Raw genomic sequence first — 12395 nt, forward strand, 5'->3', positions numbered from 1 at the left:
GGTTGATGGATGGACTCGATGATCTGAAAGGTCCCTTCCAACCTAGACAGTTCTATGATTTTATCAAATAGCCTTTAGCCCACTACAGAAAACTGTAAATACTATCTTGTGAGTTAATACTCTGAAAGGAGTGTGGAAAAAAATGTATGTACTTCTCAAAAACTAATAATTTATTAGCTTTTTAAAACCAAAGGATAAGTAAAAAAGCAAAGATTGGTTTATTTAAAGAAGCCGGGGGGGGAAGGGGGGGGAGTGCCTAAGGCTGGGCCTTTCAATCTCTAATTGGTATGTGATCTAGTTTGAAAAGATTTCATGCATTTTGTGACGTTCCCTATCATTTCAACAGTGTTGTCTGTACTCAGTGCTTCTAAAAATGTGGTTGCTCACTTATTTAGACCAAGGTTTAGGAGAATGATTCATGAATAGCATATAGTTATTTGGAAGTGATTGTTCCAAACTGGAAGCTAATCTTTTTCACTGTTAAAGCCTGTTCTGAGTTCTGATATGCCATTTTTACAGTCACAAATATTTATTTTTATAGTATGAAGGATGAAGAAGAACAGATGTGCCCCATTTGTTTGTTAGGCATGCTGGATGAAGAGAGCCTAACTGTGTGTGAAGATGGCTGCAGGAACAAATTACACCACCACTGCATGTCAATATGTATGTTGTCATTTTTGTCTCATTAAGTTCTGGTGACTCTGCATATACAAAAGTATTATAACTTTGTGTGCGTGTGTTGTAGGGTTTTTTGTTTTGTTTTAAAAGTTAAACAGAAACCTGCTTTTAAGTGATGACTGTAGCTCTTTGAGAGTTTGGTATCATTCAGGTATTATTGATATGCCTTATTTGTCAGTTATCAAATTACAACTTAATTTGTGAATGCTTTGAGAGAAGTTAACTGCAGGGCTAGAGGTTTGAGCCTCTTACCTGAGTGAGAAGATCATGTCCAATTAGAGCAAGGTTAGGAACAGACTTTTACCCCTCTGACTTGTCATTAGAATGCATGAAAGTCATCTACTAAGATTATATAGCGAATTACGGAGTATGTTTTTATATACCGCACTAAATAAAGTATATAAATAGTTTGCTTTAACAAATAAAATTCCATCTTCCATGTTTTAATAATTTTGAAAAAGTATTGCTTATGTTTGAGGCACAAAAAGACCTGCATTTCAATTCATAACTTTTAATATTAATTGTAGTGCTAAGCTGCAGTGTTTCTGCATGCAAAAATGTTTATCAGACTTCTGCACATGGTTCAGTTCAGAAGTGTTTATCCTGAAACTGACATTCTTCAGTAAAACTTAAAAATAATAATGCCATCTTCTGGTTTTATGCACTGTAAAACTGAAATATGTATATCCTGTTGCTGTGTTCCAGGGGCAGAAGAATGCAGAAGAAACAGAGAGCCACTTATATGTCCCCTTTGTAGATCTAAATGGAGATCTCATGATTTCTATAGGTAAGGATTCAGTCTTTTTCTGGATCCTTAGTTGATGTTCCTAAATATGCTATAAAGTATTTACTTCAGTAAATGTTTCATTTGATAATGCATGTTATTTGTTGTTAATCTGTAGTCATGAATTGCCAAGCCCTGTGGATTGTTCTTCTGTTCTCCATGTGGTTCATCAACAAATTCAGCAGCAATCTACAGCTGGATCACAGAGAAGAACCCAAGATGGCAATTTTAACCTTACTCATTATGGGGTCCAGCAGATCCCTTCTGCCTACAAAAATTTAGCTGAGCCATGGATTCAGGTAATTTTATTTTGTAAAAGAAGCTTCCAATGCAAAAACGGGTTTATTTTTTTTAACTATTTTGCTAGATTTGTCAAATCAACAATTCAAAAATTTATTCTGAATGGTTGATTATTATTGGAAAGAATTATATTTGACTTGCATCAGAAGAAAAGGTTTTCCAGTCTTGTTTTCACTGGGGTTTTCAGGTTGGGACTTCATCTCAGGCCTCGTGTTAAAGGTCCATGAAATAAAATATAGCATTCTTAATTCCAGTTCTGGTTGTAGAAGTGTCACATAAATACGAAGTTGGCACTTACTGTTACCCAACTTGGGTTGCAGGAGCCAAATGACCTAAATAACCTCTACAGTCTAGAGGTGGGTTCAACTGAGCAGGGATCACATGCTTATAGGAAGAGTGGGAGACCTGGTATTGCCTATATATCTGCTGTAACTTGTGTCTGGTGTGGCTGGACCCTGGTTTCAGGGTTGTTAATATCAATGTCTAGACACAAACTCCATACTGAATAATTAAAATTCCGAGTGAATGAAACCATCCATACAGTCATTCCCCCACTTCTCTTAACAGAGTTTTTGGAGAACTGATGACTTAGAAATCACAGAATCACAGAATGATAGGGTTGGAAGGGACCTCTGGAGATCATCTAGTCCAACCCAGGACTGGACCCAGTACTGACCCCTGGGGAACACCACTTTTCACTGACCTCCAACTAGACTCTGTGCCCCTAATCACGACCCTCTGAGCTCTGTCTTTAAACCAGTTTTCCCTGGTTTCTACTGGACCTGCTGCTTGTTAACAGAGAAGGTCTTGTAGGGGATGTAAAGATTGGAGGTCATCTTGGGCAGAGTGATCATGAAATGATGGGATTTTTGATTCTTAGTGAAGCAAGGCAAGGAGCCAGCAGAACTGCCACCTTAGATATCCGAAGGGCGAACTTTGGCCTGCTTAGGAGCATGGTTGAGAGTGTCCCTTGGGGGACAGTCCTGAAGGGCAAAGGTACCCAGGAAGGCTAGTCTTACTTCAAAGGAGTAACTCTTTAAAGCTCAGGAGAAGGCCATCCCCAAGTCCCAAAAAACAATCAGACAGGGAAGTAGACCAGCCTGGCTAAATAGAGAGCTTTGGCTGGACCTCAGGAAAAAAAGGAAAGTTTATGATCTTTGGAAAAGGGGGTTGGCTACTTATGAAAAATACCAAGATGTAGTGAAGCTACACAGGGTGAAAATTAGAAGGGCCAAAGCTCAAGCAGAACTCATCTTGGCCACCACGGTTAAAGATAACAAGAAGAGGTTATTTCAGTATATCAATAGAAAAAAGGAAGACTAGGGAAAATGTAGGCCCACTAACGAATGAGATGGGCGCCCTAGTGGTGGAAGACGTAGAGAAGGCAGAGCTACTGAATGCCTTCTTTGCTTCAGTCTTCACTGCTAAAGCTGTCCCTCATGAATCCCAGGCCCTGGAGGCAAGGGGGAAGGTCTGGAGAGAGGAAGAGTTTTCCCCAGTAGAGGAAGATCAGGTTAGAGACCACTTGGCCAAACTGGACATCCATAAGTCCATGGGTCCTGACGAGATGTACCTGCGAGTGCTGAGAGAGCTGGCAGATGTTATTGCTTGGCCACTCTCCATCATCTTTCAAAGGTCATGGAGAACAGGAGAGGTGCCTGAGGACTGGAGGAAGGCCAATGTCACTCCAGTCTTCAAAAAGGGCAAGAAGGAGGACCCAGGGAACTACAGACCAGTTAGTCTCACCTCCGTCCCTGGGAAGGTAATGGAGCGACTCGTTCTGGATGCCATATCCAAGCACGTTCAAGAGCAGGAAGATATTGGAAGTGGTCAACATGGATTTACCAAGGGTAAATCATGCTTGACCAATCTTATAGCCTTCTATGATGTTATAACTGGTTGGCTGGATGAGGGCAGAGCAGCAGATGTCATCTACCTTGACTTCAGCAAGGCTTTTGACACTGTCTCTCTCATAACATCCTCCTTAGGAAACTGAGGAAGTGTGGACTAGATGAGGGGACAGTGAGGTGGACTGAGAGCTGGCTGTGTGACAGGACTCAGGGTTGTGATTAACGGAGCAGTTGGAGGCCTGTAACCAGTGGTGTCCCCCAGGGGTCAATACTTGGACCAGTATTGTTTAACATATTCATCAACGACCTGGACGAGGGGACAGAGTGTATGCTCAGCAAGTTCGCTGATGATACCAAACTGGGAGGGGTGGCTGACACCCCAGAGGGCCATGCTGACATCCAGCGTGACCTAGACAGGCTGGAGAGCTGGGCAGAGAAGAACCTAATGAGGTTCAACAAGGACAAGTGTAGGGTCCTGCGCCTGGGGAGGAAGAATGTCAGGCACCAGTATAGGTTAGGGGTGGACCTGCTGGAAAGCAGCTCTGAAGAAAAGGATCTGGGGGTCTTGGTAGACAGTAAATTATCCATGAGCAAGCAATGTGCCCTTGTTGCCAAGAAGGCCAACGGAATTCTGGGCTGCATAGGGAAGAGCGTGGCCAGCAGGTCAAGGGAGGTCATTCTCCCCCTCTACTCTGCACTGGTGAGGCCGCACCTGGAATACTGTGTCCAGTTCTGGGCTCCCCAGTTCAAGAGAGACAGGGAACTACTGGAGAGAGTCCAGCGTAGGGCAACAAAGATGATTGAGGGACTGGAGCATCTCCCTTATGAGGAAAGGCTGAAAGAGCTGGGACTCTTTAGCCTGGAGGAGAGAAGGCTGAGGGGAGACCTTATTAATATTTACAAGTATCTAAAGGGGGGGTTTAAGGAGGATGGAGCCAGACTCTTCAGTGGTTCCCAGTAACAGGACGAGGGGTAATGGGCACAAGCTGGAACATAGGAAGTTCCGATCAGACATGAGAAAAAACTTCTTTACGGTGAGGGTGACAAAGCACTGGAACAGGCTGCCCAGGGAGGTTGTGGAGTCCCCTTCTCTGGGGACTTTCAAGACTCGCCTGGATGCAGTCCTGAGGGATGTGCTTTAGGCAATCCTGCTTTAGCAGGGGAGTTGGACTAGATGATCTCTAGAGGTCCCTTCCAACTCTGAAAAAAAATTCCGTAATTCCTTAAATTCCGTCTAGGTCTCTCTCGATGGCAGCACAGCCTTCTGGTGTGCCAACCACCCCTCCCAGCTTTGTGTCATCAACAAACTTGCTGAGGGTGCACTCTATCCCTTCATCCAGGTATTGAACAGGACTGGACCCAGTACTGACCCCTGGGGAACACCACTCGTCACTGACCTCCAACTAGACTCTGTGCCCCTAATTATGACCCTCTGAGCTCTGTCTTTCAACCATTTTTCTATCCATCCCACTGTCCATCCATCTAACCCACACTTCCTAAGCTTCCCTATGTGGATGCTGTGGGAGACCGTGTCAAACGCCTTGCTTAAGTCAAGGTAGACCACATCCACTGCCCTCCCCTCATATATCCATCCAGTCATGCCATCATGGAAGGCTATCAGATTAGTCAGACATGATTTCCCCTTGGTGAATCCATGTCGACTACTTCTGATAGCTTTCTTTTCCTCCACATGCCTTGAGATGATGCCCAGAATGAGCTGTTCCATCATCTTTCCAGGGATGGAGATGAGGCTGACCGGCCTGTAGTTCCCCAGCTCCTCCTTCTTGCCCTTTTTTGAAGACTAGAGTGACATTGGCTTTCCTCCAGTCCTCAGGCACCTCGCCTGTTCTCCAGGACCTTTCAAAGATGATGGAGAGTGGCCCAGCAATGACTTCCGCCAGCTCCCTCAGCACTCTCGGGTGCATCCCATCAGAACCCATGGACTTGTGGATATCTACTTGACCTAATTGATCCCTCACTCGATCCTCCTCAACCAAGGGGAAGTCTTCCTCTTTCCCTGTTACTTTCTCCAAAGTCTGGGACTCCTGAGGGCTGGCCTGAGAAGTAAATACCAAAGCAAAGAAGGCATTCAGTAACTCTGCCTTCTCCGCATCCTTCGTCACCATGGCTCCTGTCTCATTCAACAGTGGGCCCACAACTTCTCTAGTTTTCCTTTTGGTTCCAATATACTTGAAGAAGCCCTTCCTGTTGAGCTTGACATCCCTTGCCAGATTTAACTCCAAGGCGGCCTTGGCTTTCCTTGTTTCATCCCTGCACGCTCTGGTGGCATTCTTGTAATCTTCCCAAGTGGTCAGTCCCTTCTTCCATGTGCTGTAAACTTCCTTCTTCCACTTGAGCTTTTTCAGAAGCTCCCTGCTCAACCATGCAGGTCTCCTGCATCCCTTGGCCGATTTCTTGCTCTTAGGGATGCACCAATCCTGAGCTTGGAGGAAGTGGTCTTTGAATACCAACCAGCTTTCTTGAGCCCCTTTGCCTTCCAGAGCCCTAGGCCACGGGATCTCTCCAAGCAGTTTCTTGAAGAGGTCGAAGTTAGCCCTCCTGAAGTCCAAGGTTGCGATTTTACTTTTTGTTGTTTTGTGAATACCACTCACGATCCTGAACTCTGTATCTTCTCGTGATCACTACAGCCAAGGCTGCCCCAACCTTAATGTCCTCCACCAGTCCCTCTGTGTTTGTCAGTACTAGGTCCAGTAGTACACCTCTCCCTGTTGGCTCCTGCACCACCTGTGTCAAAAAGTTATCATCAATGCACTGGAGGAGCCTCCTGGACTGTGCATGCCTGGCTGTGTGGTCTTCCCAGCAGGTATCAGGGTGATTGAAGTCCCCCATGAGAACCAAGGCCTGTGATTGTGAGGCTACCTTCAGCTGTCTGTACAAGGCCTCATCAGCCATCCTGATCAGGTGGCCTGTAATAAACACCCACAACAGTGTCCCTCATATTTGCCTGCCCCTTAATCCTTACCCACAAGCTCTCAACCCTCTCTTCATCCCCCCCCAGGGAGAGCTCAATACATTCCAGTTGCTCTCTCACATAAAGAGCAACTCCACCACCTTGCCTTGCTGGCCTGTCTTTCCTGAAAAGGACATAGCCATCCATGACAGCATTCCAGTCATGCGAGCTGTCCCACCACATCTCAGTAATTGCAATGAGATCATGGCCCTACGACCACACACAGATCTCCAGCTCTTCCTGCTCATTCCCCATGCTGCATGCATTGGTGTATAAGCATTTCAGAGAGGGAGCTGTGTGTGTAGTTTTCACCCTTGAGGGGTGGTATGCCTTCTGGTTCTCAAAATTACTAGCATGCTCCCCCGCAAGTGCTGAGCTACTATACCCAGGCACCTCTCTAGCAAGCCCAATACCATCCCCACCCCCCTTCAAATCTAGTTTAAAGCCCTCTCAGTGAGCCCCAATAACTCTTGTCCTAGAACCCTTTTCCCCCTGCAAGATAAGCTATCATCATAAATGATGTTGAAGGAGAAACCGCTGCCCGAGCATTCACACACCATTCAAGGAGTCGCATACGCGCTACCTGAGTCTTTAACTGCTAGGACCAGAGTTCCTTTGTAGCGGGTGACTCCAGTGAGCTGATGGGTGCCCCTTTCAACTCCACACACACTCTCTCTCTCTCGGGCATGCTTCCTCCTTCAGGCTTGACCCTAGGTTTCCTGCAGCAGAGTCTCAGGTGTCATATTTTATAAAAATAAATAGTTTAACTTTAAGGTACAGCAGCAGGGTCAGCCTGGGCTGGGTACCTCTGGAGAGGGACCTTGAACAAAGAAATCCAATTATACCCTTGCGATCTATACACCTGCCTCTCATATGCTCTTCATGCATCTTTTAGTCCAATGGTGATTCCTGGTCTGGGGTCTTCTACCACCTTATTGGATTCTTTCTCTGTGTCCAGGTGGGCGGGCTGTTGACTGCTCTTATCCTGTTGATTTTCAGTCTCTGCTGAGGGTTGTAGCCTCCTTATTTTCTGGTTTATGCTGCTTGTGCACCTGTGCTTGCTGGCAGAACATGGGAAACTGAAAAGTTCCAGACTTAGGAAAAACACTACTCAGACACAACCAAAACATCAGTGTGTTATCAACATTTTTCTCATACCAAAAGACTAAACACAGCACTGTACCAGCTGCTAGGAAAATTACTAAGAAAATTAACTCTAATTACTAAGAAAATTAACTCTACTGTGGCCTAAGGCTTCAGCAAATCTAGCTATTCATGCTAAATAAGTAAACTAGGCAAGCAGCATAAATCACACCATATTATAACCTTAAGTAATTTATTCTAATTGAAACTTACTTATTTAAGCTAAACAACTAATATCTCTCAACAAATGATATCACAGAATCTTTTTTAAGACGCTACCTTCTGTCACATTTTTGCTGTCAGGCTTCTTAAGGTATCTTTCACCAGAAATATTTTGCTCTTTTTGATTGCTCTTAAGTACTTAAGTTGCAGTATTATTCAATTTGACTCCTGTAATGTTGCTTTTTCCTTGGCAGGTATTTGGAATTGAGTTAATTGGCTGCTTGTTTTCTCAAAACTGGAATATACGAGAGATGGCACTTAGACGTCTTTCCCATGATGTTAGTGGTGCTCTATTAATGGCTAATGGTAAAAGCACTGGAAATTCTGGAAGTAGCAATGGAAACAACACAAGTGCTGGAGATTTGGGAGCAGTTAGTGGATTATCTCGGACCAGTATCTCAGAAGATGTGGTGGTAGAATCCTGCTGCAGTGTGCTGTCCATGGTCTGTGCCGACCCTGTCTACAAAGTGTATGTTGCTGCTTTAGTAAGTAGCTGTTTACTCATTGTATTCCAGTAATTTCCAAATGACTTCATTTTTTGAAAGGGAGGAGATATATGAAGTCAGGAATCCTAATAATTGTTGTTGAGCGCCACTGACTTGACTTTTAACCATCATCTGAAAGCGGGTTGAACAAAATTCTCAGCAAGAGTGAAATGGCATGACTCCACTGGTCAAATAAGGAAATGCTTGCTACAGTGCTAAGTGTTAACAGTACTTGTATGACCAGATTCCTTCCAATCTCAAAGAATAAATGACTAATTCTAACAGTGAATATATAGTAAGCTGTTTGTTCTTTGAACATGTCACTGATATTTTGAATGCAATTAATATAGAACTATTTACAACTTCTAAAAAATCAAATTTGTGTAGCTAATTTGATTTCATATGTATTGTTTTTTCCTTTCTCTTAGAAAACCTTAAGAGCCATGCTGGCATATACTCCTTGTCATACTTTAGCAGAGAGGACTAAATTACAGCAACTTCTCAAGCAAGTTGTAGAGACAATACTAGTTAAATGTGCAGATGCCAACAGGTATGGTGTCTCACGAACTTCAAATTCATCTTGGATTGTTACTGAAATGTCTTGAAACTTCATTTGTTGTTGTTTTATATGGAACTAGGAGACCATTTATAGGTGGCGTTGAAATAAAATGTGTGGATCATATGTTTAAATGTTTTTGTTAAAGTCTAGTTGTGACCAACCAACTTCTGTCTTGAAAGATGTAGGTTTTGAAGGCACCTGATTATGTTTTTCCAGTACTTACGGATCTTAAATATGATGCTTTGCTTGCATAAGCCCTTTTTTCCCCTTAAAATAAAGGAAGATTTTTTGGGTGCAGTCATCAATCATCCCCTCCTCCTCAGTTGATATTGCTTTGGTCTAATTTTCATGACTCCTCTTTAAGCAGTCAGTAAGTACCCTTCAGCAAGTACCAATCATCAAATTTTGTATCTTTAATATATATGTATGTTTCCTACTTCAACAAAAGCTGTTGTACATTTATGTCATGAAGCGTTAACACTACTACTTTTTACTTCATAGTGTAATGTTAGGAGATGGCTATTCTGAGTGAATGCATTTGGCAGTTCTGGCTTGAGTAGGCCTTGTCTTCCTCTCCCAAGCTACCCCATCTGCTCTGCCAGACCTACCATTTCTTCAGCTGTACTGTAAACTAGATGCAGAAGTCCACCAGATTAATATTTTTTTAACTTTTTTTTGTCTCTTTCAGTTTAGCTCCTAAGCAGCATTGCTTCTGAAACTGCAACTAGAGATGCACTGGCAATAGTTTAGCACTAGAAAATCTAAAATCAAAGGTATAAGTGAAATAGAATTGTTCCTTGTGGTGCTGGATTCCTGGATTTGGCCTGTTTGTGCAAGAGGATGAGATCCTAATGTGCAGTTGAATTAATTTCTTTTAATAGAGATTATTGCCCAAAAGTCTCAAAGAATTTGAGAAATGGGGAAGCTGATTTCTATTTGGTTTTTTTTATTTATTATTGATAGACATTACATTTCTGGAAGTGTCCTTGTAAAAAAAAGTCACAACTATTGGTTGCTTACAGATAGAGGACTACAGAAGTGTATTGGAATAAAGTGATGTGAAATAATTATTCCAAGCACAATTCTAAGCTAACAATTATTGAAATGTAATGAGTAAAATGTTTTTTCTTGAAAGCATCTGCTAAATGTTGTTTGGTTTTTTTGTTTTAATTTCTTAGTCGAACAAGTCAACTTTCGGTCTCAACGCTATTGGAGATGTGTAAAGGCCAAGCGGGAGAGCTGGCGGTTGGGAGAGAAATACTTAAATCTGGTAATAATTGTTCTTCATATATAATTGAATTATCATTACAAGCAAATATACTGAAGTGTTTTAAATTTAACACAGGTTTTACCCTGTATTTGCCAGCATGACAAAGAGAACAGTGTTGCTCTCAGCAGTTTGGGGGGGAGGGTGGTGTTAATTTGGGTGCACATTATGTATTTCTGTATGATATAGTTCTGATCTTTAGATCAGAATTTAGATTGTGAACATACCTAATCCTTATTTTATCAACTTTTTTATAGGGTCTATTGGTATTGGTGGTGTTGATTATGTCTTAAACTGTATTCTCGGAACCCAAACAGAGTCTAGCAACTGGCAAGCTCTACTGGGGCGACTTTGTCTAATAGACAGACTTCTGTTGGAATTTCCTGGTGAATTTTATCCCCACACTATCTGTGGAGGTGTTTTACAAGCTGATACTGTAGTAGACAGGTATTTACTTACGCTATGTGACTAATACTCTTTGTAGTTGAATGTGTTATTGTTGATTTCTTAAAAAATTGGTTGGTTTAATTCCTGTAAACAAGTAGTGTATATTTATATACAAAAGTGCACCTACTTTAGAGTAAACAGTTGCCTTTTTTAACTTCTGACCTGTGAAACAATTCTGAAGCACCAATACAGCAATAAGTCTCCTTTCTACTGCACAACTTACAGCTAAATAGATTATCTAGAAATGGCATTCTTAGCACTAGTTAACTAGAGCATATCAGTTTATAAGACGCTTTTCTTTTTTTCCCAAACTTTCAGGTATAAGAAACTTCTCTCTCTCTTAAATTTCACCTTGCAGTCAATTGACAGTTCCCACTCAATGATTGGAAAACTATCACGGAGAGTATTTTTGAGTGCAGCAAGAATGGTGGCAAGAGTGCCCCGTGTTTTTGTAAAGCTGTTAGAAATGCTGAGTGTGACAAGTTCAATTCATTATGCAAGGATGTGTCGATGTCTGATGGCAATAGCAGATGAAATGGAAATTGCAGACGCCATCCAGCTAGGCATGGAAGAAATGCACTCTGGGGAATGTCAACATGAAGACTTTTTGCAGCTACCTGTACCAGATAACTCTCCAGAAGCTACAGAAAGGAATACTCCTAACAATACTGGCCAGTTATCAAGGAAAAGTGAGAAAAGTTTAAGTGATAAAAAACTGAGTGCCAGTCCAGAGGACACTTCTGAGACGCTGGCTGGCCTTACTATGGGACTGCCTGTTTCATCGGTAAGCACTGAGCAACCAAAGCCAACCATTCAAACAACAGGAAAAAACCCTAGTCAGTGTTTGAACTCTTCTCGCTCATCCAGTCATTCTCAGTCACTATTCCCCATGCTTCTGTCTCCTTCAAACACATCTGTACTAGCTGGCACTGTAACAGATGTCTCTAAACTTGGACTTCAGGGATTTGTTACCTGCAAAATCCCCTCACCTTCTCAAACACAGTGGAAACTTTCTCTCCAGTTTCAGAGAAGCTGTTCTGAAAATAAAGAAACAGATAAACTTTCTCCAGTTTTTACCCAAGTCAGGCCATTGCCATCTAGTCACATACACAGGCCAAAGCCATCACAACCCACCTCAAATGATGTGAACAAGCAGGGAGAAACCTCAAAAAACAGTATGACTCTGGACCTGAATGATATTTTGCAGTGTGATGGCAATAGTAGTAGCATTGCAGTTATACCAAGTGAAGAGACAGTGTTCACACCAGTAGATGAGAAATGTCAATTGGATGTTAATGCAGAGCTCAGTTCCAGTATCGAGGACCTGCTTGAGGCCTCCATACCAATGAGTGATGGCACAGTTACATTCAAGTCTGAAGTTGCAGTTCTTTCTCCTGGGCGGGCAGCAAATGATGATACTTACAAAGATGATGTAAATCATAATCAAAAATGCAAGGAAAAGATGGAAGCTGAAGAAGAGGAAGCTTTAGCTATTGCTATGGCAATGTCAGCATCTCAAGATGCCCTGCCGATAATTCTCCAACTACAGGTTGAAAATGGTGAAGATATCATAATCATTCAGCAGGATGTAAGTATACATATGGTAATTTAGCATAAGTCTCAACTGAGGCTCACTGAATTTATAAAGCAGTGCTGTTGTATTTCTAAAGTTATATAAAATTCAAAGGG

General features: G+C 42.4%; 1 protein-coding gene across 7 annotated transcripts in view; it reads left to right on the forward strand.

Moving 5' to 3' along the window:
- The window catches only part of LOC141735582 (mitogen-activated protein kinase kinase kinase 1-like), a 96702-nt gene that overhangs the window by 45732 nt on the left and 38575 nt on the right, over nt 1–12395 (forward strand). For all 7 annotated transcript variants that reach the window (XR_012584790.1, XR_012584791.1, XR_012584792.1 and 4 more), the window contains exons 7-14: nt 542–663; nt 1384–1465; nt 1581–1761; nt 8143–8433; nt 8862–8983; nt 10171–10262; nt 10517–10706; nt 11025–12294. Coding sequence is in view for 4 of the 7 variants with exons in the window: in XM_074568596.1 (XP_074424697.1) it covers nt 542–663; nt 1384–1465; nt 1581–1761; nt 8143–8433; nt 8862–8983; nt 10171–10262; nt 10517–10706; nt 11025–12294 (2350 nt within the window). In the remaining 3 variants the exon portion in view is untranslated. The remainder of the gene's footprint in view (nt 1–541; nt 664–1383; nt 1466–1580; nt 1762–8142; nt 8434–8861; nt 8984–10170; nt 10263–10516; nt 10707–11024; nt 12295–12395) is intronic.

This window comes from Larus michahellis, chromosome W (assembly GCF_964199755.1).
Source record: "Larus michahellis chromosome W, bLarMic1.1, whole genome shotgun sequence".
NCBI classification, from domain to species: Eukaryota; Metazoa; Chordata; class Aves; order Charadriiformes; family Laridae; genus Larus; species Larus michahellis.